The sequence below is a fragment of the Ammospiza nelsoni genome, chromosome 13 (assembly GCF_027579445.1).
Source record: "Ammospiza nelsoni isolate bAmmNel1 chromosome 13, bAmmNel1.pri, whole genome shotgun sequence".
NCBI classification, from domain to species: Eukaryota; Metazoa; Chordata; class Aves; order Passeriformes; family Passerellidae; genus Ammospiza; species Ammospiza nelsoni.
This window is the reverse complement of record NC_080645.1, coordinates 15,190,479-15,214,272: the sequence shown is the minus strand read 5'-3', so window position 1 is coordinate 15,214,272 and position 23,794 is coordinate 15,190,479. Positions and strand designations below refer to the sequence as shown.

The window sequence follows — 23,794 nt, the reverse complement described above, 5'->3', positions numbered from 1 at the left end:
ATGGATCCAGCCAGGACTGCTGCTGGTGACTGCTGACTGCACTGTGCCCCTTATCCTGCTGCTGCTCATTCCTCTGCTGATGTAGCTCAGGAGGCTCAAGGAGGTGCTGCCTGCCTTCACCCTCACACAGAAAGTGGTTTCAGAAGCACTGTGGCCCTGAGTGGATGTAGCAGGAGGGCAAACTCACCCATCCCTTCCAGGGACCACCTTCTCCCAAGTGATTCGAACCTCTGGGAAAGCTCAGTGACCTCCTGGTTGGCAGATTTCAGCCTGGAGCTTGGAAGTTTGTCAGAAAGGGGCAGTTTAGGGGAAGAAGGCAGCTGTCACCATCCATCCCAGTGGGTGCTGGTCACAGGGACTCAGGCTGCTGGCTCAGAGCAGCTCTGCCTCTCCCTCCAGCACCTTTCCTGAGTTTCTAATGGGGCCACGTTGAGCCAACAGTGGGAAATCCTGAGTCCAGGGAAGCTCTGCAGCATGTCATGGGACACAGGAGCACTTCCTGGTCCAAAACCTTCCTGGATGAGTGGTGTGGTTGATATGCTCAGTCCTCAGGTTGATGTGCTCCAAGGAGGTCACCTGAAGCTTCTCACCTTTGCTTTGGGACAGCAGTTTTGTCACTTTGACAGAAGGCCTGGAACATTCCTGTTCTGGAAAAGCCCTTCCTTCAGCATCCTGCCATGGGGACCACCATCCATCCTCCAGGGAGCAGCCTGCACTGGGCACCTTCACCCATCTCCATTAGCTCCCATTGCAAGGTGATGGAGCTGGGCTGGCTGCCCAGTGCTGGGAAGGGTTGACTTGCCCTTACCCCACACACCGGCCATGTCCAGGCAGGAATATGTCCCCATGAAGCACCTCAGGTGATAGGGAGAGGTCACGGATCCTCCCCCCTGGAAGCTGGGGCTGTGGGGAGATGCTCCCGCTCTGTTCATGGAGGGATGTCCTCCACACGGCAGGAGAAGGGTGGAAGCTGGGTAGTGCCGCCCTCTCCTCCCGGCGGGGCCGGTGGGCCGTGGGCACCGTCGCTTTCATTTCGCTTCTCCTGCTCAGGCGGTAAATCTCGCCTGACGGGGCAGGAAGAGGCACCGGGAGGGGGAGGAGGCACCGAGGCGGCGGCGCTGCCGGTCGGTAACCTCAGCGCTTCCTCCCGGCAGGGCGCCTTTCTCGCGGCGCCGAGGATGCTGCCCTGACCCCGCAGCCCGGGCAGGTGTCCCCAGGTGCCAGGCATGGCTGTGTCCCCCGGAGGGATCCCCGCCGAGCTGCAAGGTAAGCATCACCCGCCGCCGCCACTGCCGGGCACCGCTGCCACATGGGGCTGCCCCTGCCGGGCCTGCCCGGCCCCCGTTTGCCTCGATGGGCTTGGCAGAGTCACTTTTGGGTCCCTCAGCGGCAACAGCTGAGGTTGAGGGAGGCCCATGCAGTGTCTGGGGGTTCCTCTGGTCTGCAAAACTCATTTGCCTGAGGATGGACCCTGGACCAAGAGCATCCCCAGAGAACCTGGCTGCTCAAGGATGGGATTCTGCACATCTCAAGCTGCCGGATTTGTGGGTGCAGCTTGGTGCTGCTCAGCCCCATGGGCTTGGGCTCGGGCTCCTCTGGCCAGCTGGGGGTCCCCAGGAGCTCCCCAGGAAGGCACAGCCTGCAGCTCAGCATGGGCGGTGTGAACACCACTGCTCGCAGCCTTCCCTTGGCTGATTGGAACAGCAAAAGGCCACAGAGGTCTCGGGCTCCTTCAGCCTCATCAGCCCCACCGAGGCTGCCTCTGGTGGGGAGGAGCTGGGTCACCGTGTCCCCACAGCCTCAGGCCTGGCTCTGCCAGGGTGGGTCCCTGGGGAGGAGTGGCTCAAACCATGGACCCATGGGGACTGCTGTCACTGTGACAGCCTGGTGTGCTCTGCACAGCGATGGACAGCTGTGCCTTTGGTCCTGTTTCTCCCATGAGAGGCAGGAATCAGGAGGGCACAGAGGGCGTGCTCAGGGCAGGAGCCCTGCTCACACTGGCCCACTGATGGTGGCAGTGACCAGCTGTGACCTTGGGGAGGCTGGCACGTGTGACCACCCTGGCTGCACTGTGGAGAGGAAGGACTTGGGTGACCAGCTGCTCCCTGGTGGTAAATCTGGAAAGGAGGGAAGAGGAATCAGGACCTTCTTATCACTTAGTGCCAGCTCCCAGTGGGTGAGGCAGCACAGGCAGTGTAAACGAGCAGCCCCAAACCCTGTGCTTGGTTGAGGCTGAGGCAGATGGGGAGGTGGGTGCATCACCCAAGCAGCAGAGGAGACCCACAGGTGGTGTGTGAGGCTTGTCTGAGGGCAGCCAGGGTGTGACTGTGAGGTGTGGAGGGAGAGGAGATGATTCAGGTGGGAACAGTATCCTCAAAGCAACATGGGAGAGGAGCAAGGTGACTTCAGCCACCTAATTTCACGTGGACATTGGTCTTTTCAGAGGGCATCACTACCTTCCTGGGGACAAAGAAGGTACTCCTGGTGCTGAGCATCCAGCTGCAGGTGAAATCCAAGTATGATGACTTTATCTTGGTATGTGCAGAGTCTGGCCTGGTTCCTGCTTTCCTGGTTTCCCCAGGAAGGTATTTTATGGTTGCATTGAGGGACAGGGGTGGCTTCCATGTCACCATGGTCCCTTGTCACACCTTGCCTAGGTCCTGACACCCTGGCGAGCCTACGTGCTGCCTGTGATGCTGCCAGTGAGGGTAAGTGTGGGGACCCTGGTACAGCCCTGGGGGGCCTGGGGCACTGGAGGGAGTGACCCCTGAGTCACCTGGGCCACTGGGTCAAGAGCAGGATGAGGAGAGATATAGGGAGAAGGGGGCTTGTTTGGGAGCTGGTGAAGGCTGGGGCCCAGGCCAAGCACTGCTTGAGGCATGGGAAAGTTGGGAGTTGGGGGGAAACCCTTGGGTTTCCTTTCTCCAGCAGCACTGGGGTTGATCCTGTTTCTCTCACCCACAGGTTCACAGCAGCTTCAGCTTCCTGGAGGTGAGGGAGATGGCAGTCCAAGAGCCCAGTGTGGTGAGTGGGACAAACTGGGACAAACCTAGCCTGGGCATTACCCCCCTCTCTGCCCACTCCCCGTGGCAAACCCTGGTCCAGAGCCCCCCACATGATCTGGGCGTGTTCTGGTCCCCCATTGAGGGTCACCAGTGTTGGTCTCATCAGGGTGTTGCCCTGGAGCTGAGGTGCAGGGGGGCACCCAGGGGTGCAGGGTGGGTGCCTGCACTCCATCCCCTTTGCCATCCAGTGCCTGGCCATGGCACCTCCTGCTCAGCAGGGACAAGGTGACAAATGGCTGCAGGCTTACCAAGGTGAAGACAAATTTAGCAGGAGGGTATTTTAAACCCCATTAATCCTCTTAGAGAGGGGCGGGCACACAGGGCAGATGTGGCAGTGGAAACCATGGAAGAGAGGATATCAAGGCTAGGATGTATTGGCCAAAACAGGGCTGTGGTCCTGGTTAACCTCCTGTCTGCTCCTTTCTAGCATCCTGTCTGGCTTTTTCTTGGTGAGGCATCATCAACAACCATGGCCTCAGCCTCCACACGGGGTTTCTGCTGCTCAGCAGGCGAGAGCTGCAGGAGCTGGGCACAGACAGAGGGGTGCAGGGGTTGATTCCTCAGGGTGGAGGGGGCTGAGATGTCTGACTGGGCCATGGAAAGCCCAGGGATTGTTGAAGTGCAGGCGGTCCCACGCTCTCCTGCCTCCACAGCCCCGGGCACTGGCGGAAGCTCCGTCCTGCACGATGCCAGCAGATAATTGTCATCCTGCTCCCACGCCTCAATCAGCGTGTAATTAAATCAGGGAGCATGTTGCCATGGGATTTTTTTTTTTCCTGGTAGGAACCATAAGCTGAAAAAGCCCTAAACCTCAATTAAATAAATTCAGGGAGGAAACCTCCGTGCTCCAGCTGCGGCTGCTGCAGGCAGAGACAAGGCTGTTCTCATCTCACTGCATCGGGCTGCCTCTCCATCAGCAGAAGCTGAATTTTCCGGAGGTTTATGCCTTATCCTGGCAAACCAATGTATTTTATCCTGAATTCCTGGTGCTCACAGCATTCTCTGTGCTTGAGGCTGGGTTGGCAGTGAGGAGCTGATGGCTGTCACCGTTGTGTCTGGGGGCTTGGGGACTCTGTGTGCTGCTAGCTCGCTCAGGAATCTCTCATCCTTTGGACCCTGCAGGTTGTCATAGAAACAGATGCAGCATCTTTTGCCTTCCGGTTCATGTCCTTGGATGATTTGGAGCAAGTTGTTATCCATGTCACCGTGTCACTTAAGAAGGTCTTTCCAGACTCATCCCTTGGGTAAGGGTCTTCTGCTCCTGAGGGGTGCTTGTGAGGGAACCAGAGCAACCCCTTTGCCCAGAAAAGCCCCAGACTGCAGAATCCTGGAATGGTTTGGGTTTGGAAGGAACCATAAAGATCATCTAGTTCCAACCCACCTGCCATGAACCAGGACACCTGCAGATAGAAAATCCCCCATATAGGATGGGTCTGCAACAGTGCTTTTAGCAGGAGAAAAACACATGGATGGAGGCGAGACCCTGTTCTCTGATTCAATATTTCTGGCCACCCTACACACAGGGTTGTGCTAAGCACAGAGTGGTGGGGATGCTCTTCTCCTGGCTCACCCTGACACCCCTCTGCTCCCTCTGCAGGACACTGCTCAAGAACTGCCCCCCCAGCCTGTATGAGAGGATCCAGCAGATCACAGACTCACTGGAGGAAGTGCTGCAGAGCAACCCTGGGCCATGTGGTAAGTACCTCCCTCAGGCAGGACCAGGAGGGTTGGAGCACTCTGAGAACCATTCCAGCCTTGCACCCACCAACAGCAGCTCTGCTGACAGCCCTCACCTCTGGCAGGGCACCTGTGATGGCTTTGGTCAGATGGAGCCCTGCTGCTGGGGTCTGCTGCCCACCCCATCCCATCCCATGGGGCAGGAGCAGGTTTGAGGGGATGCAGCTCCCCAGGAGGAAGCAGGACAGCAGGCAATACTGCTCAGGATCTACCTGCAAGGACCTGTAGCTGTGCATGCTTCTACCCACCTCACATGGGACCAGTGCAGAGCCAGGAGCTTTTCCTGTGGCCTGCTCTGGAGTAGGATCCCTGCATTATCCCCAGGGCAATGTGCCTTGCCTGGCATCCACATGGAGCAAGCAAAGCAAGCCACAGCCCCCACTGGGGCTGACAGTGGATCCCTCTCCCCTTTGGGCCGGGAAGGGGGAGCCCTCAGCATCCCTTCTGAGTCCCTGTCATCCCTCTCCTGTTTCCCACTCCCCACAAAGTTCTCCCCCATGTTCCCTTGGGAAGCTCTGCCCCCAGACTGCCTTCTCCTTGCAGGGGGGTTTTCAGAGACCTACGCTGCTCTGTGTGACTACAACGGCTTTGCCTTCCGCGAGGAGATCCAGTGGGTAAGCCGGTCCCTCCTGAGGATGCAGCAGTGGCAGCAGGGTGTCCCTTGGGGACAGGATGCTTGTGGCTGCCTCATGGAGCTGCTGGGGCTGGGAGCTGCAGCTCTGAGTGGCCCCTGCTCCTGGCTGGGCTGGAATCAAAGTGCAGGTGGGAGCAGCTGCCTTGGACCAGGTTCTTTCCCAGACTGTGACCCAAGGAGAGGCCCTGGAAATTTAGGACCTTGCTGGGTGTCCCAGGAGAGGAGAATCCTGCTGGGACCCAGCCATAGCAGGACTCCCTGTCCCCCTTTCCCCTGGACACTGATCCCAGCTCACCCCTCCCCACACCCTCTCACCCACCAGCCTGGGCTGTGCTGCCTTCTGACCATTCCCTGCAGAAATTGTCCAATCTGTCCCACCAAGCTGGGACATGTCCCCTGCCAGCCATCAGGGAATGTTTTAGGCTTTGGGGTTAGGCAAGGGGCTCCCCAAGGGCTCAGCTCCCTCCAGCAGCAGCACCAGGGACCTGAGCCCTCCCCAGGAGCAAGTGCTGAGCCTGACCCAGTGTGTATCCTTCTGGGAAGGACGTGGACAACATTTACCACAGCCAGGACTGCCGGGAGTTCAACCTGCTGGACTTCAGCCACCTGGAGAGCCGGTGAGCCCCCAGCCCTGCAGGATCCCAGCACCATCCTCACTCTCCCTGTCCCTGCTGGGGGGCCCAGCATGCTCTCCTGCCCATGTTAGAGGCTTTTATGGGTTACACGCTCCAGGGATGCCACATCTGCAGCCTGACTCTCCCCCTCACCAAACACCCTGAGCCCCGTCCCATGGGGCAGCAGCTGAGAGACCAGGCAGCCTCTCTGTTCATTTTTAACTCTTAGATCAGCCTGGGAGCTGTTTATAGGGCTGAAAACCCAATGCCACAGTGGCTTCTTGCAGCTCGTGGCTATCAGGTGTTTCCCTATGCAAAGCAGCTGGTGCAGCTTGCCACCCTGAAACTTGCCCTGCTCCCCACCAGCCCCCCCAGATATCTGTTATAACCCTGTTATCACCTGATTATAACCTGATAGAGGGGCTGTGAGCTCCAGCTGTGCCTGGAGCTCTCCCTGTGGGGCTCAGCCACCCCAAAAAAGGCAGAGCAAGGGCTCAGTCTCAGGGGGGGCAGCTGCCAGGCTGGGACACAGCAAGTCAAAGGTCTGGGCTGAGTGTTTTGGGGAACAGAGGATCTGTGTTCAGCTGGTGGAAAAGGAGACCGTTATAGAGATTTCTTTGGATGAGGAAGTAAAAAAGAAACTTGTTTCCATTCAACCAAAACCTGTGGTGTTGCTCACATGAGAGCTCAGAGTTAAAAAGAATTTAAAACCCCGAGGTTTAGATAGAAGCATGCAAATACTTTGATTAATTTGATTTTCCCTAAGGGAAAAATCTGGGGAAGATGATCTTTAAACCCACAATCCCCAATCTTGTTCTGTTGAACATTTGTTGGTCACACTGAGGTTGGGTGTCTTGGAGCATCCCAGGGCTGGGTCAGCTGGAGCACCTTGGGTTTGGATGGGATGGGTGTGTTCTGGCATCCTGGGTGTCTTGGGGCACCCTGGGCTGGATGTCTTGGGACAAGCCCCAGTTGGGTGTTTTTTGTCACCCATTTGGGATTAGCCTTGGTTCAGCCTGGCCCTTGAACCCCTCCTCCCTGTCACCTTGCAGGGATGTGGCGCTGAGTGTTGCTGCCTTGTCCTTCAACCTGTGGTTCACCAAGCTCTCCTGCAAGGATTTCAGGCTGGTGAGTGCTGCTGCTGTGGCTCTGGGTGCACCAGGGGTGGCCAGGCTCCCAGAAAGGCTTTCTTCTTCCCTGCCAGAATCAGGAGATCTCAGAGCAGCTGCTCTACATGCTCAGCAAGTCAGTGACCCTGGAGGAGCTGGTGCTGGAGAACAGTGGCTTGAAGGGGTAGGTGAAGGTGTTGCAAGGCAATGATGAGCAGGATCTTGGCAGCCTGGTGGTTCTTCCCTTAGTCCATGGAGCAGGGAGGTCCATCCATGGACCCTTGTGCCAGGGGCTGGTGGCTCCATCCCCTCCACACTGGGAAGCTCACTGGGAGCAGAGACTCCCATAGCCTGGCAGTGAATACCACCCACCCCTGGAGGTGCTCTGCTTCCTTCTGGCTGCTCAGATGAGCCAGGTCTGCCCCACAGGCAGGAGCTGCTGGCATGTCCCTGTAAGACTACAGGACTGGTGGCTGTCTCTCCTGGAGTTATCCAGGCATTGTTCAGATGGGTGACCCTTCTCCCCACAGTGACTTTGTGCAGAGGATGGCCCAGGCCCTCAGCAGCCACCCCAACTCTGTCCTGCACACCATCAACCTCTCTGGCAACCAACTGGAAGACAGAGGTACTCAAATTTGGGCTGGGATGAGTTTACACCCACAAAAACTGATGTTCAGCTCCAGCTCCCACCAGCAGCTGCCTCCTGCCCTGGAGGCTGCGGCTCAGCTCGTGGTGCAGCCATTCAGAGCTCCCTGCTCCCATCAGGGGTCTCTGCCTTCAGCCGGCACATGGAGAGGAGTCCCAAGGGTCTGCAGAGCCTCAGCTTGGCCAGGACAATGCTCACAGCCAAAGGTAGAGCCCAGGTGCCCTTGCCCCCTCCACAGAAGGAGAGATGGAGGGGCTGCAGGCACACCCTGGAAAGGGAACCTTCATGGGTGCAATGTCCTGCTGCCCCAGCTGGGGGAAGTTCCCTTGCTCTGCTCCTTGGCTCTCACCAGTGCAGGGAGCCTGTAGCCATGCCTCTCCCTCTCTCTGAGCAGGGATGAGCACGTTGTGCAAGGCCCTCACAGACAACAAAGCCACTGGGTTCTGCCTCCGGCACCTGGACCTCTCTGGGAACCCCGGCACGCTGGCTGGGGATGACATCAGCGTGAGTGCCCATGCTGTCATGGGTGGGGTGGCACACTCTGACTGTCCCCAGTCTGGTTTGGGTGGCTTTGGTTTGCTCTGCTCTGCTCTGTGCCCTGCCCTGTGCACCCCAGGGATGGGGAGGTCATGGCTGGGAGCAGCTGGGGACACCCTGGGGACATCGCCCTGCATCTCCGTGTGGCAGTGTGGCAGATGCCATCTGCAGCAGGGGGCTGTGTGGTACGTGGCAGTGTCCATGAGAGAGTGGGCTCCCGTGTGCAGGATTCACCCCTGTGCTCAGCAGGAGGGGGGAGTCAGGCTGGAACTGGGATTCCAGGGCTGAGGGTGTTGGGTGGGAACCAGGGGCAAAGCTGCTGAGCCCCCTGTGCTCTCAGAACCTGCAGAGCCTCCTCCAGCACTGCCACTCGCTGTCCCACCTCAGCCTGGCTGGCACAGACTGCCCTTTGGATGCTGTGAGTACCATGCAGGGGCTCCTGCCCTCAGCCCCTCCATCCCTGGGCTGTGTGAGGGGCTGCAGTGCCCCTGGCTCCTCCTCCACACGGCTCCCATCCCACCCTGGCAGCTCTTTGGAGCCCTGCTCCACGGACCCCACAGCAGCCTCGTCCACCTGGATCTCTCCAAAAATGTGTTCTCCCACAAGTAAGCTGGGGATGGCATCAGGAGGGTGTGGTACCCAGGGGTGGGATACCCAGTGGGGTGTGGTACCCATGTTTGGGGCACCCAGGGGTGTGGTACTCGGAGGGGTGGCTGGTGCTGAGTTGCAGTTGTTGCCATGATGTGCCCATCCCTTTCAGGAGGGTGAAAACCATCTCCCCCGACATGAAGGAGTTTTTCAGCCAGGCCTGCTCCCTCAGACACGTCTCCCTGGCAGGTACCAAGCTGCCAGCTGATGCCGTAAGGTGCGATGGGGAATGGATTTGGGGTGAGCACGGCCTGGGGAGACCTTGGTCAGGGCTGGTGGGAGGATGGAGGGAAGGGACTGTGAGAGGCAGAGCTGTGGGAAGGATGCACTTCTCCAGCATCCCAGTCCCACTGCCTGCACTGCTGGGGTGCCCATGGCAGGTGCTGCTGCCCCCATTTCTTGCACTGATGGGGCTTTGGTCACTTTTCCAGGGCATTGCTGCAAGGGCTGGCAGACAACAGCCACATCAGTGACCTGCAGCTGGATCTCAGCAGCTGTGAGGTGAGGGCTCAGCAGCCATGGGCAGCACCCCTCTGGCCAGGGGGTCCCACTGTGGCAGTGTAGGAGGGTCTGTGCCCTGTCTGACCTCCCCAACAGGAGGATCTGGTTTGCAGGGCTCACTGCCTCCCTTGTACTGATGTCTTGCTGTTTCTTCCAAGCTGAGATCAGCAGGGGCCCAAGTCATCCAGGACCTCATCCCTGATGCCAGCTCCATCAGTCACCTGGACCTGTCTGACAATGGTAGGTTGCTTTTCCCCAGCCTGGGAAAAGATCTCCTGCATCTCCTGGACTGTCATGTCCCAGCACAGCGAGTGAGGTGATTTCTTTATGCCCTCATACCTCAAGACTTGCCAAAATTTCTTGTTTTCCATCTTTCTTGATACAGTCCTCTTCAGTTCACTGAATCTGAGGTGGTCTCATGTGGCTGGTTCAGGGTTGGAAGCTCTGAAAGGGTTTCCCTGGGCAGAAACTCTTCCCACTTTTCTGCTTCCAGCCTTGTCCTTCTGTGGCCTCCAAAGCCATGGGCAAGTGATCCTAATCATCACAAACATCACCTCTGCCAGCTGTTAGTTTCACCTAAACTTTCAAACAGCCTTGCTAAGGTGTCACAGCAGACCATGCAATTCCTCAGTAGCCAAATGGCTCTGGGAAAGCTGATGTGGTTTGGAGTCCTTCAGGACACCAATGCTCCAGAAGCTTGTGCTCTCACCCAAAATTTTCAGTCAATCTTTGCCAAAATATACTTCTATTTTTGGCTTTCCCAGTAGAGCACCTCTGTGCAGGAGGGACAGTCCATAGGTAGGTGTTGGTGCCTTGTGCTCTCGGCTGGTTGAGCTGCTGGGTGAGCAGATCCCTGCCCATATCCCCGCTGGATTTCCCTGGGGATGGTGCAGCCAGGAGGATGGGAGTGCAGGCAGCTGCCTGGAAGCTGAACTCGCCCCAGGGTGGTGGGTGGGTGATGGGGGGCACACCTGAGGGATGGCAGAGAGCAAGGGCCATCTCCAGCTCCCTCAGTGCCCCCGTGGCTCAGCACAGCCTTGGCACCCCCATATCCGGAGTGCCCACAGTGGCTGCTCCTCCCTGGAGGTCATTTCTCAGGGACCCCAGCTCTGCACAGGTCTTCAGTCTCCTTGGGGAAGCCAGGAAGGGAGGAAGATGCTCACGAGCCTCCCTGGGCATCTCCAGCATCCCACTATGGCAGTTTGGTGGCTCTGCAGGTCCCCTGAGAGGGACCACCTTGGTGCTACCTCCATGGGTTTGTTGGATCATCCTGGGGTGTCTCCCTGTCCTGCAGGCTTTGACCCCGACATGGTGACCCTGGTGCTCTCCATTGGCAGGAGCAAATCCATCAGGCACGTCTCCCTGGGGAAAAACTTCAACATCAAATCCAAGTGAGTGCCAAGCAGCAGCAGCACCCAGTCTTGGAGCCACCCTGGAATGGTGCATCCACATTGACTCTCCCTCCCCATCAAAAGCCCATGGGCTGGTAGGAATTGCCTGCCCATGCAGGAGGGTCACAGTGATGACACCCCTATTACTGCACCACTGCCAGCACCTAGTGCCAGGGATGGGTCACAGCCCAGGCAGGAGTGGAGGGAGGACAGAGCTCTGCCAGCTGCCTCTGTGGCCCCAGGGCATGCACAGTAACCCCCTCACACACCTCTCCTGCAGGGAAGGTCTGTTGGATGTCCTGCACCGCATTGTCCAGCTCACCCAGGAGGAGGATTGTGTAAGTCCAGCTTGCCCTCAGCCACCAGAACCATCCCATCCCTGCTCCTGGTCACCCTCAGGCACCACTGTGCAGTCTCCATGAAGGAAAACATGGATCTGCCATCCAGGTCCCTCCTGCACTGGCTGGAGCAGTCCTCCCTCTCTCCCACTGCTATTCAAGTTCTTCTGCTTTTATTTTTCCTCAGTCTGAAGCAGGAGCTCAGACAGAGAAGTGGGAAAATGGAAGCTTGTATCTGGCTAAAGTCATGGAGATTTATTGTAACCTGCATTCAGCACAGCTTTCCCAAAAACCTCTCTTTTCTCCTCACTGCCTGCTGGCATCTGAGCTAAACCCAGCCTGTCTAAGGAGTCCCTGCCCCTCTGTTCCTCAGGATTCAGTATCACTCCAAACCAGCACCAGCCCAGAGGCTGCTGCACAGGGGTGGAGCTGTGTCTGAAGGGTGACATGCACCTTGACATGTCCTGGTCCCCCTCCTTGTCCCTTTTCCAGCCTCTGCAGTCGCTGTCTGTGGCTGAATCACGCCTCAAGCTGGGAACCAACGTGCTGCTGAGTGCCCTGGGCAGCAACACCAGCCTCGTGTCCCTGGACATCAGTGGCAACGCCATGGGGGACACGGGGGCCAAGATGCTCGCCAAGGCCCTGCAGATCAACACCAAGCTCAGGTAGCAGCAGCTCTGTGACACCCCGTGGGTGACCCTGCGTGGGTGGCCCTGATGTAATGGTTGTGATGCTGATGCCATCAGAGGAGTTTTGTCACAGCTCCTGGTGGCCATGGATGTGGTCCTGGACCACTCCTGGTACAAGGCTGGGTGCTGTGACTGCATTTTGCACCCATGGCAGTCATCTGGCAGTGCTGGCAGGGGACATGTGAAGGGCAAGAGAGCAGCTCCATCCCTGCCCTGGTCCTTGCCACCTCTTTTCCAGGCTCCTGCCCAGCCCAGCATGCTGCAAACAGACCTTTGTGGTCACTGCCCTCACCTCATGCTCTGCCATCACTTCCTAAAACACCATTTTTGACCACATTGTGTACACAAAGCCAAAGCAGGGGTATCTGCAGGGGACAGGGAATGGTGTTCAGCCAGGGCTGTTCTTCTGGACATGTCTGTCCCTGCCCACAGGATGGTCCCTGAATCTGTCTTCCCAACCCTTCACTCCCTCCAGGCACCCGCCTAACTATAGCTCCTTGCAAAGTCCAAGTTTATGTTTTGGATACTGAAAATTGTAATTTTTAACCCCACTTTAAGACTCTCTGATGCCTGGGGTCAGCCTTGAGCTGACTCTTGCTAGCACCTGCCTCAGGATGGTGTGGGTGTGGGCAGGGCTCATCCAGGTCCTTCTTTTTGCAGGACTGTGGTTTGGGACAGGAACAACACAACAGCCCATGGGCTCCTCGAGGTGGCTCAAGCTTTGGAGAGGTAAGGAAGGAGCCTCTTGGTCCTCCTGGCTTGTTACTGCCATGCAAAAGAGCCTCTGTCACCAACATGTCCCTGTCCCCAGGGTGTCACACAGTTTCATACATGTCCCAAGGGGGCTGGTCCACATCTTTGGCCTTGCAGGCAGAAAAGCAACCTGGCACCCATTTGGTGATGACAGCCCCATTACCAACCTCAGGGCTCCCCTGGGCTCTGCATCCCACCCAGCACAGCCTCATGTCACCCCAGGATCTCCATGTGAGCACGGGGTGATCTGCTGGTGGTGCTGATGTGATGTGATGCTCCTCTCCTCCTTGCCTGTGACAGATGGGTAGAGCTTGTTCCCCTGCTGAGCGCACCCACCACCTGTCTGGTGTTTGGCTGTGCAGATCTCCACAGGTCTGAAGAAAGAGGGGTGCATGGAGAGCCTGAGCATGTGGTCACTGCCACCCCATCGGGGTCTGCTGAGGGCCAGAGTTTGGCCATCCATATCTCCAGAGCTGGACCTCAGCACAACGTCCAGGCTGCTGTTGGGTGGGCTCTGAGCCTGTGTCACGTCCATGGGGACACGAGCAGGGGGCTGAGCCCTGGGTGCAGCACTGCTGACCCCCTGTGCCCCGCAGGAATTTCACGCTCAAGTCGATGCCGCTGCCGATGAGCGACGTGGCGCAGGCGTACCGCAGCCACCCCGAGAGGACGGAGGAGGCCGTGCACAAGGTGGGGAAATGGGCTGTGGAGCCCAGGGCCAGGTGCCACCATCACTGCTCATGGCCTCTGCCTTTGCAGCTCCAGTCCTGCCTGACGAGGAACCAGCTGCGGCAAACGCTGCCGGCTCAGACCTTCCGGCTGCAGCAGGGCATCCTCACCACCTCTTCTGAGCAGGTCTGAGGGACAAACGAGTCCAAGGGGCTGCTCCTCCCCTGCCCCAAACCACCCTGGCTTGCTCATGGGAGCTCTTGCAAGCAGCAAAACACCCTGTTAACCTTGCCTGAGTGGAAGGCAGAACAGATTCAGGGATGGAGCAGGTTGCAACCTGGTCTGGTGGAAGGTGTCCCTGACCATGGCAGTGGAGCTGGAATAGGAGGACCTTTAAGATCTCTTCCAACCCAAACCATGCCATGGTTCTGTGGTGAGGGTGGGGGCGGATGGAAAGCAGATCTCCTGGAATCCCGCTGGTTGCATCCAAGCTTTTCATGCATATGCACTGCTGAGATAACTTGCAGCTACACCAACCTGTTCAGTGTGTTCCTGCCTCCTGGGCACTCTTGCCAGCACATCCCTGCTGTGTGCATCCCTGGTTATTAGGCAGGGATGCTCTTGGAGGCTGTAACCTGCCTGTGCCCCCTCTGAGCACACTCCTCTCTGGCAAAGTCACAGCAAGGAGGGGAACTGGCAGTGCTGCCCCAGCGCTGGCACATGACACAGCCTCTCTGTGCTCCAGATGGTGAATGAGATCTGCCTGAGTGTGCAGAAGCACGTTGACATCCTGAGCACCTGCATGGGCAGGGAGGTGGAGACGGACATCCTCTGTGCTGAGGAGGCCATCAGGAATGCCAACCTCTGTGTCAGTGTGAGTGCACAGCGTGGGAAACCCCCACAGCTCCGTTTGGGATCGAAGCAGGGCATTGATTAATTAATGACATCATTAACCAGCAGTCAGGGAATTCCAGAACGTCGATGCAACAGACACACACCACCAAGCACTTGCAAGCACTAAAGAACAGCTGAGAATTTCTGAATTCCCTTCTGGAACAAAGATCAAAATGTCCTTAGTCCCCTTGCCCCAGAGCCACACGGATGTGTGCACACCCCCCACAGGGCTACAGCCCCCCTTCCTCTGGCATCCCACGCTCACACGTCCCTCCTTGGGAGAGATGGGAGCTCCAGATTTGAGAACACCCTGCAGCCCACAGATGCCCACACTACTGAGAAACCTCCCTGAATCCCTGAGGGGTCCCTCCCTGGGGCACCTTTATCCCACCCCAGCAATGAGAATGCTCCATCAGCCCATGATAAAATCCGTCATGTTGGTTTGGCAGCTCCTGGCTCTGTCAGACCTGGTTTGATCCTGCTGGTCTTGGTTCTCTCTCCCCACTGCACCTTTTCCTCTTCTGCTTCTCTTCAAACCACCTCCTTTCCCCTTTTCCCCACCTCTCTGGCACCCCCTTGGTTACTTAATCTGGCAGAGACAGGATTTAAGACAGTACTGATGTTGGGAAGGCGTGAAAGGGTTGGATAAGGGTCTCCCTGATGCAGGTAGCAGTGTAGTGGAGTGCAAGAGGGGAAGGAGAGTCAGTGGGTAGCAGGGAGAAATTGAGGGATGAGGATGCTCAAACCTGGCCCAGCAAAGCCAAAAGATCACTGGGTCCCCCCAGCTGATGGGAGAGCCATGGGTGCAGGCTGTGCATGGAAATATGGGAGGAGAAGATGAGGTGACACAGGATGATCTACACCATCTCTTTCCATGTCAGATCCTGCCGCTCTTGTATGAGGCTGGAAACACCCCCTACCAGAATGGCAAGCTTCAGCACAAGCTGGAGTGTCTCACGGAGGAGGCATCACAGACCTGCAGCCGGGAAATCCAGGTGGGCACCATGGGCAGCCCCTGATGGGATGTTCATCAGCCTTGGCCCAAGGATAAGGGGGATGGTGTCTACTGAAGGCCATGTGAATCCTGATAGAACAGAAACTGAATCCTTCCTTTCCTGCCCAAACTTCAGGCAATCATGCAGGCGGCGCTGGACACGGCCCACGGGCTGTGCCCAGCCGTGGTGCAGAAGAGCGGGGTCAGGGATCAGCTGGTCACGGCCATGTCAGAGAGGATCTGCCTCCAGGACCAGCTCAGCCTCAGTGCTGTCCTGGACCAGATGGTCACCGATGTCTTCAGCAAGCTGAAGTGGGTGATGTGCTGTTCTTCCTTCTCACTCAGTCACTGGCACTGACCCCCGGGCCAGAGGAGCATTCTGGGGGCTCTCTGGCAACTTCTCCTCTCCCCACATTGTGGTAGAGGTGTGCTGGGTCCTGCTGCTGGGTTTTCCCACCTGTAGCTTTTCTTCCTGCTTGGATCCACTTTGGATGAGTCCCTAGGCGCTGGAGAAACCTGTGGGGTGATGATGTTCTTGCAGGCACATCCCCTTGGCTGGCCCTGACCATCAACAATGGGATGCATTTGACAGTCTCCATCCCAGCCAGTGCCTATTCCCATTCCTGTTCTGGCAGCCCAGACCCAGCAAGCTGCCGCACATGGGCATGTCCTGGGAGCCCCTGGGTGTGCCCCAGCCAAGCATCCATCTCCTCAGCAAAGCCCTCCCTGGGGAGATGGCCCCATGGCTTGCAGGGGTGGTGGGTGCTGGTCCTGAGCACCCTCTTTCTGCTCCCAGTGAGATCAAGCTGTCCGTCACAGCCGCTGTAGCCGACTGCATCGTGGATGCTGTGCTGGGAGACCTGACCATCGCCCAGTGCAAACTGGTGAGTGCTGGGGGCTGCCAGCACCTGTGGGATGGGGATGTGGGGCTGGGATGCATGATGGGGGTCTGGATACCCCAGTATTGTCCAGGCACCTGGACACCAATGCCATGACCATGGATTTGCAGTCTGGGAAGCAGGACAATTCCCACCCAGGCTGGTTTTCCTGCCAAGTAATCCTCTCCCAGTGTGGTCACAGCAATATTAACACCCTGAGCAAAGTCCCAGCGCTGCTGCCGTGTGCTGGGGTGACGCCAGGCACCGGCCACTCCTGCAGCAGGGCAGCTGCGCTGGGCTGGACACCGGCTAATCAGGCCTAAATCCGCTCACAAATCCCAGCCGTGGGTAGGGAGCAGAGCAGCGCAGAGCACACAGGGCAGCCCAGCACGCTTCAGCCCCTGGGATAATTTAAGCGCTTCCTAATGGTTTTAGGCAGAGAGCCTCTCCAAGCAGGGGCTCGACCTCCTGGTGCTGCTGCCGGAGTCGGCTGAGGACGATGCCACGGCGCTGGCAAGGGGCAGGAATCCTCCGGACCTGGCTGCAGAGGAGGTAGGGACCGGGCCGCCGCGTGATGCCCGCGGTACAGCCGCCCTTTATCCGCCTTACGGGATGATGCCGGGCTTAGCCACAGCCTCTGCGGTGCACGCACCCCCGGCTCCCCCCAGGGCAGAGCTAAGGCAATTAGTGCTGGGAAATGGGACCATCAGCCTGCCAGCCGTGCTGCTGGCACCAGAACGTGTCCTTGTGGCGGCCTGGTTGCTTGTACCTTGTCCTGCTGCTGCTGCTTTGGGACCTGGGATCCAGTGTAGTGAACAGTTCTGGATGGGGAAGTATCCAATCCAGCACCGTAGGTGGTTTTGGAGCTGGGATAAGATGAAGGGGTGCAGCCCTTGGAGCCTAGGGGTGATGGAGGGACTGCACCCATCACTGGGCGAAGCCTGGCAGGCTCTGGCTGCCATGGGATGTGTCTCGGCACAGCCAGCCTGTCCCTGTCCATGCCGGAGCTGCCACCATCCCTCTCTCCCTGCAGTACAAGATGGCCCTGCGGAGGAGAAACAAGCACTTCAGGAGCATCCGGCCCACACCAACTGTGAGAAGTAAGGTCACCGTGGAGCTGTCCCCCTGCTGTGGGTGCCCTCCACAGGGCATGGCAGGGTGGGGGGCTCGCAGCAGCAAAGGGGGAGCCTCACGGTCTGAGCCCCCCATGGTCATGGCCTGGGGGTAGCAGGGTCAGGACCCTTCAGAGACCCTCTTCCAGTGCTGTGGTGGGGTCTGTGAGGGAAGCTCACCTTGACCTTGCTCTTGTGCTGGTTTTGGGCCCCAGATGGCTCAGTGTCCTTGGGCAGTGGAGTAAATGCCCTGAACTCCCTCCCCACAGAGCCAGCCAGGGGTAGGAGGTTTGTCTGTGATTGTGAGTGCAGTGGTATCTCCCATGGCCACCCTGGACATAGACACAACCTACTCACCCAACAACCTTGGGGAGAAGAGGTTGCCCATGGGTTTCCCTTGCTGCTGGTGCTGTCCCCACCAGCCTGGATGGGGAGTGAATCTCAGGGGGGCACAGACAAGGAGCAGCTGATGGGTCACTCTGCTTTGGCTGAGCTCATGCAGACTCCAGCACCCAGCACCCAGCACCCCTGTGTCCCCAGGGGATCCCTGAGCCCCCCAGCACCCTGCTGCCCATCCAGAGGGTCCCTGGGGGGGGTGAGGAGCTGCCTGCAGAGCAAACCGGGTATGTTTGTGATTGCTGCTCGCTGCCGGCAGAGTTTGTGCCGGCTGCAGGTCTCAGGGCTGGCTGCGGGGCTCGGCCCCTGCCGGAGCATCCCCGCACACTCCCCCGCAGCATCCTCCCCTGCACGCAGCCAACCTCCGGCGGCGGCGGTGGCGGGATCCATCCCGGCCGCGCCGCAAAGCCGCCACGCGCGCTCCCGGCGGGCACGGCCGCGCTCCCGCCCCGCGGCGGAGCCGCTGCCCCGCTCGCTGCCCCTCCGCGCGTGGGCGAGGGCGACGGCGTCCCTGATGATGTTGATGATGGTGATGGCGATGATGATGATGATGGGGAGGCCTGGCGAGGGCGGGTGTCAACACGGACCCTCTCGCCTCTCGTAGGTGTCTCGGAGCTGGAGCCGGCAGCGGGTCGAGACGCCAGCGGGCTCCGAGCTCACCGGGCGCCGCCGTCACTCAGCCCCGCCGCGCCGCCGGCACGCCCTGCCTCCACAAAGGATGCTGAGCCTGCGAGCGGCTCGCTCCCCGCCACGCAGCCTGCTACCGCCACCGGATTCCTTATGGACCTGCCGACCGCCGGCGAGAAGCTGGAGCATTGCACCAAAGGCAGGCCCCGGCCCAACCGCCGGCACCGGCAGCCGCCCAGCAAGCCGAATGTAAGGGTGGGGGCACGGCTGGCAGGGGAGGTGGGCTGCGTTCGGGGTGTTTTTCCCAAATTTTTTTTTCGTTTGGGTGAATTATTGCGGTCAGTATTTGTTGCAAGGCAGGAAAATAAGATGCGCAAAGACGCGGTGGGTTTATTATTATTCTGCATTTCAGCTGCTGCCGGAGCCTCCTCCTCCTCGGGGGGGAACCTGAAAGGATGGGCAGGGGGGCTGGGGGGGGGCGAGGGGAATCATCCATCCTCTTTCCTGCTCCCCACTGGGAGATGCTGAGCGGTGGGAGCCAGGAGAGGAATGGAAAACCCTGCAGAGTTTGGGTGCAGAGGGCCGGCGATGTGCTCGGCAATGGCTCCAGCTGCCTCCCTCCTGAGCTCCATTTGCTCCCCCTTATCCAAAATCCATCATCCCTGAAGCACCGGTGGCCACCACGGCTCCGGTGGTGCTGGTGGGGCTCTGCCAGCCGTGATGAGGTGGGCTGTGCTCCCCCCATCCAACAGGCAACTGGATGGGGAATCCTGCCTTTGCACCCCCCTTCCCAAAGGAAAAGTAACTTTTGGGTGCAGTCAGTGGCGAGTACAGCTCCATCACTGTCCCCGGGGCTGGATCCTGCTGGCATCACCTCATCCCCGTGCCACCGTGATGCAGCTGGATCCTTTCACTTGCTGGAAAGCCCTGGCTTGCAGGGCTGTGGTGATGCTTGCCCTTGGATCATGGTGGGATCAGGGCTGGCACAGGGCTGGAGGGGAGGCAGAGCTGTCCCAGGGTGGGTTCTGGAGGTTGGCAGGGCCAGGGGACCACCACCCAGCAGTGGGACAGGCATGCCTGGCACCCGGGGTGGGCCAAGACTTGAGCAAGGACAGGCTTTGATGGATGTGATATGACAGGGAGAGCAGATCTCAGATGGCTGGAACGGCTCCTGAGCGGCATCAATCCAGCCGTAATGAAAAGTCATTATGGATTGAAATGCCACCGATGGGGAAGCGCCTCCCTCTCATCGATAGCGTGGCACTGATGCAGTGGCACATGCCAGGGAAAGGAAGGTGCCATGGAGGAAGGCTTGGCCATGGCATGGACCACTTTGTTATGGGGATGGAGCAGGTGGCTCTCAGGCAGGCTGTGGTGGCGCTCCAAGGTTGGACTAGGAACATCTGAAGGATGCAGATGTGGGTCCTTGCAGGTCACCTGCTCCATCACTGCCAGCAGCAGAGGGGTCCCTTTCTTGGAGCTCAGATGGAGGAGGCATCCCTGCCAAAGGCTTCTCCCACAGTATGGGTGCCATACCTCAGCCACTGTGCTGGGCAAGGGGCTGGAAGGAGCCTGGGACTGACTGGAGCTCCCAGTGCTCAACGGGAGGGAGCAGGATTAGAGCTGGGATGCAGTTGATAGCACCATGATTTGGCTTTAATGCATGCCAGCACCTATCCTGCAGGGGCACCCACTTGTCCATGCCCAGGGGTGGGTGACAGACACACCTTCATGCCCAGGGACACCTTTGTCCTGTGCTGGGCTGACAGCAGCTGTCCCTCACAGGTGCAGCCCGTGGCCTGTGAGAACAGCGAGGACAGGAGCATCACCCGCGTGGACGAGGGGCTGGAGGATTTCTTTGCCAAGAGGCTCATCACAGAAACACTGCCGTAAGCTGGGGGTGCTCAGGGCCCCTCACCTGCCCAGCACACCCATCCCCAGGTTCCAGCAGCCTCCCTGCAAACGCTGCTGGGCCCAGTGCAAAAGGGACGCTGGGGAAAGCAGCACACACAGGGGTATCACCAAGGGCAGGGCTGGGGGAGGAGGAGTGGGATGGCAGCCATGGTGTGCCAGATGTGGCCATGGAGTCTGTTCTACAGTGGGCAGGCAATGAAGCAGCACCCAGGGGAACAGTGCTGGGAATGGGTGCCCTTGCCAGGACACTGCCATCTCAAGTGGAGTGTCCGGGGTCTGGATCCATCCCCTTAGGGTGGGCAGGGTGAAAAAACTGATCCCTTACCTCTTGGCAGCCTGGAGCTCACCTTTTCCAATGCTCCATCTCTCCCCAGCCCCACGACTCCGGAGACCTGCCCAGGATCAGCCCCTCTGGCTCCCTCTGGTTCCCGCACCCTCAAGAAGAAAATTGGGAATTTTTTTGCCTTCAAGAAACCCAAATCCAGCCGGGGCTCGAGGTGTGAGAAGGAGCCCGAGGGTGGTCCCACTGCCCCTAGGAGCAGGCGCTCGATGCTCAGTGACATTTTACGAGCCCCCAGCAAGGCAGGCGAGTCAGGGAAGCCTCTGAGTAAATCGGAGGAGGGGGGGCTCTCTGCCGAGCCCCAAGCAGAGCCTGAGCACTGCCAGACTCCAGACTCTGCCCGGAGGATCCGGCCCAAGTACTCTCGGGAGGGCAAATCCCAGTCACTCATCTTGCTGTCCGGGGAGGATGAGGATGCGCTGGGGGTCAGGCATGACAAGGTAAGCACTGTCATGGTCACCAAGCCACCACCACTGTTCAGCTCCCTTGGTGGGTGCTGCTCCCATCCATGGACGCTGGTGGGGTTACCGGGGGATGTGGGGACACTGGAGTGGTAGCTGGGGATATCCCCCTGGGTCGTGTCCATGTCACCATCTCCTGGCAGCATAGCTGGGGTTGGGAATGTGGGTGCCCCGCAGGCAGGAGTGTGGGTGCCACAGGTGCTGTGGTGGGTCCATGTTCCTGGCAGGGTTGTGTCTCTCCTGCAGAAGAGGCACCTGGAGAAGAGCGAGGGGGAGTTGTCCAGCTCCTTCGAACAGCGTGTGCAGGTCATGCTCCATCGCATCGGCGTCACCAAGGGCCCGGCTGCTGAGAGCAAGAAGCAGCAGGTGGGGACTGGTTCCATTTTTGGGATGAACCCTGCCCCTCCAGGGTGGTAGGAGATGGTGGTCCATAGAGAGGGGACATCTCTCACTGGGAATGGCAGCACCCAGTTCTGTGCTGCCACTGCCCATAGCCTTTGCCTTGTCACCTAACCCTCTGCAAGGGGTGAATTCCTGTGCACTGCATGGTGTCTGTCAGTCTGTCCCTCCTTTCCTGGCATGCACCCATTCCCTGCAGCCACATCAGAGCCTGGCAGCAGCACTCTGCCCTCTGCCCCCATTGTCTCTGTGGGCACTGCCTCCCTGATACCCCCCCCCTTACCAGTTTTTTCCCCCTTGCAGAGCAAAGACAGCGAGATCAAGAAAGCTGGCTCAGATGGTGAGGGGCTGCTCCCTCCCCACCCTGACCCCCACCCAGCTGGGCACCCATGGGTGGCCATGGGCAGGCCCCCTTGGGCTCCCAGCTGTGGGTCCCACTACATCTTTGCTTTGTTGGGTGCTGGTGGCACTGGGCAGACCCCAGCTCACTGCTGCTGTCCGGTGGCTTGTGCTTGCAGGGGACATCGTCGACAGCTCTGCGGACTCACCCCCATCCCTGAAGGCCCGCACACACTCTGTGTCCACAGGTGGGTCACCACTGCATGCTGGGGGGTCACACCAGCCCCTGGGGCAGAGGGCTTCATCCCCTCTCCTAGCACCAAGCATGGGGACTGGAGCCAACAAGGACTGGTGGGCACAGGCATGTGGGCACAATTCCACCCTCAGGAGGGTGCCCTATGCCCATGGGTGCCCATCCCTGGTGTTGGCAGATGGCCACCAGCCCACTGCCCCTTCCCTGGGCTGACTGCAGGCTGGTTCCCAGCACCAAGAACCATCTCTGGGGCTGTCACTTCTGGACACCCACAGCTCCGTCCTGCCTGCCCCACAGACGCACCCTTCCGCAGCCCAGCCGCCAGGACGGAGCCCAGCGCCGAGCCCCGGCCAGCCTGGAAAGCCCTGGGAAGGCAGCTGCCCGCTGAGCCTCCGGCCACCAGCTCCGACCAGCCCCGGCGCTCCCTCACCCTGGCAGAGCCCAGCGGGCTGCCGGAGCCCGGGGGCCGGGAGGGCTGGAGCAGCAGCCTGCCACGGCTGGGCAGGAACGTGCCAGTGGCACTGCCACGGAGGGTCAGCCATGGTGGGGAGGTGGGTGCTGGCACCCTGCCCACACCACCCAATAATGAAGGTAGGGATGCACGAGGTGCCCATGGGTGCTTCATTCCACTGCTGGCCTGTTCTTGGAGCCCTTGGGATGGAGGGCAGCAGGAAGCCAAGCACAGGGTGGGTGCTGGGTGCTGATGGGGCCTGCAAGTAAAGTGCTGTGGGCTGTCCTCCAATGGCACCTCCCCATTGCTTACACAGACACCCGGCTGATGGCACGGCTGGCAGCGCCACGGGGACCCAGCCGCCGAGCACTGTCTGTCCACGAGGAGCAGCTCAGGGAGCCCGAGTGCCCGGCAGAGCTGGGAAGTAAGTTGGTTGTGAAGTGGGACCCCAAGCCCTCCTTGCACCTAACACCAACAGAGGTGGGTGGTGGTGGTGTTCCACATGTGTGCTGGTGCTGCCTTTCCCAGCTGGGGGCGATAGACAATGGCACTGCCATAATGGGAAGTTCCCAAGGGGAATTCAGCATTGGGATCAGTTCCAGCAGGTGCCAGGCCACTGTGCCCCACCCTAACATGGGCCTGGGTTGTGTTTCCCCCAGTGGGCACCGTTCCCCTGCGCCTGCGGCGTTCGCCTGTGCTCAGGCACAGGACCAAGCACGAGTCCCTCTCAGAGATGGAGGGTGAGCCTGGACCAACCTCAGATGCTGAAGGTGAGATGTTCCCCTCCCTGCTAAAGCAGATATTGGGGTACCAAGGGTCCCCCCATGCTCACCCCAGCACCTGTGACCTGTGTAGGTGCCCCGCTGCAGGACTGGCCCCGTGCCGGGCTGGAGGAGCCGCAGGCTGGCACAGGCACTGAGGGTGAGCAGCCGCAAGCCCTGGCACAAACTGTTGGGAATGCACAAGACTCAGCTGCCGTAGACCAAAGACGCCCAGTGCCGGGCCAGGAGGAGCCAGCCCTGGGACAGTGAAGCCCCTGCATGTCACCACGCTGCTCCCAACAAAACCCTGCAAGCAAGCGCGCCGTGCCGGGGTGCTTGGCAGCTGGGGTGCAGAGAGGACAGACGGGCACCAGGCTGGCGTGGATGTGCCAACAATGGCATCGCCCAGTTTCTGCCATGGGAACAGCCGGGCCACCAGCACTGCCCAGGATGCCCAGGGACTGTCAGAGCCTGCAGGATGCACCCAGTGGTGTTGCAGTCCCCAGTGCCCTCTGTCGCTGTGGGCTGCAGCGGGGCCCCGGTGATTTTAGGCAGCCAGCTATTTTTAGGAAGCGTTCCCAAGGCACTTCCACCACTCCAGCTCCTGCCCCAGGAGGGGTACTGCTCTCTCCAGCCCCCGCCAG

General features: G+C 59.4%; 1 protein-coding gene across 1 annotated transcript; it reads left to right on the top strand.

The window, feature by feature from the left end:
• Positions 1-1,226: 1,226 nt before the first annotated feature.
• Positions 1,227-23,783, top strand: CARMIL2 (capping protein regulator and myosin 1 linker 2). Its single transcript, XM_059481746.1, is given in 41 exon segments — positions 1,227-1,266; positions 2,444-2,535; positions 2,658-2,708; positions 2,965-3,024; positions 4,188-4,309; positions 4,663-4,760; positions 5,346-5,416; positions 5,980-6,053; positions 7,103-7,178; positions 7,255-7,343; positions 7,690-7,784; positions 7,925-8,011; positions 8,200-8,309; positions 8,683-8,760; positions 8,871-8,947; positions 9,103-9,207; positions 9,422-9,491; positions 9,650-9,731; positions 10,786-10,882; positions 11,163-11,220; positions 11,713-11,885; positions 12,570-12,638; positions 13,259-13,352; positions 13,422-13,517; positions 14,077-14,205; positions 15,107-15,220; positions 15,356-15,531; positions 16,016-16,103; positions 16,533-16,649; positions 17,131-17,197; positions 17,944-18,000; positions 18,003-18,481; positions 20,018-20,121; positions 20,521-20,926; positions 21,194-21,313; positions 21,650-21,686; positions 21,865-21,933; positions 22,236-22,529; positions 22,706-22,813; positions 23,049-23,159; positions 23,245-23,783. Coding segments are annotated over 41 exon segments (4,716 nt in total). The 3' UTR covers positions 23,421-23,783.
• Positions 23,784-23,794: the final 11 nt, after the last annotated feature.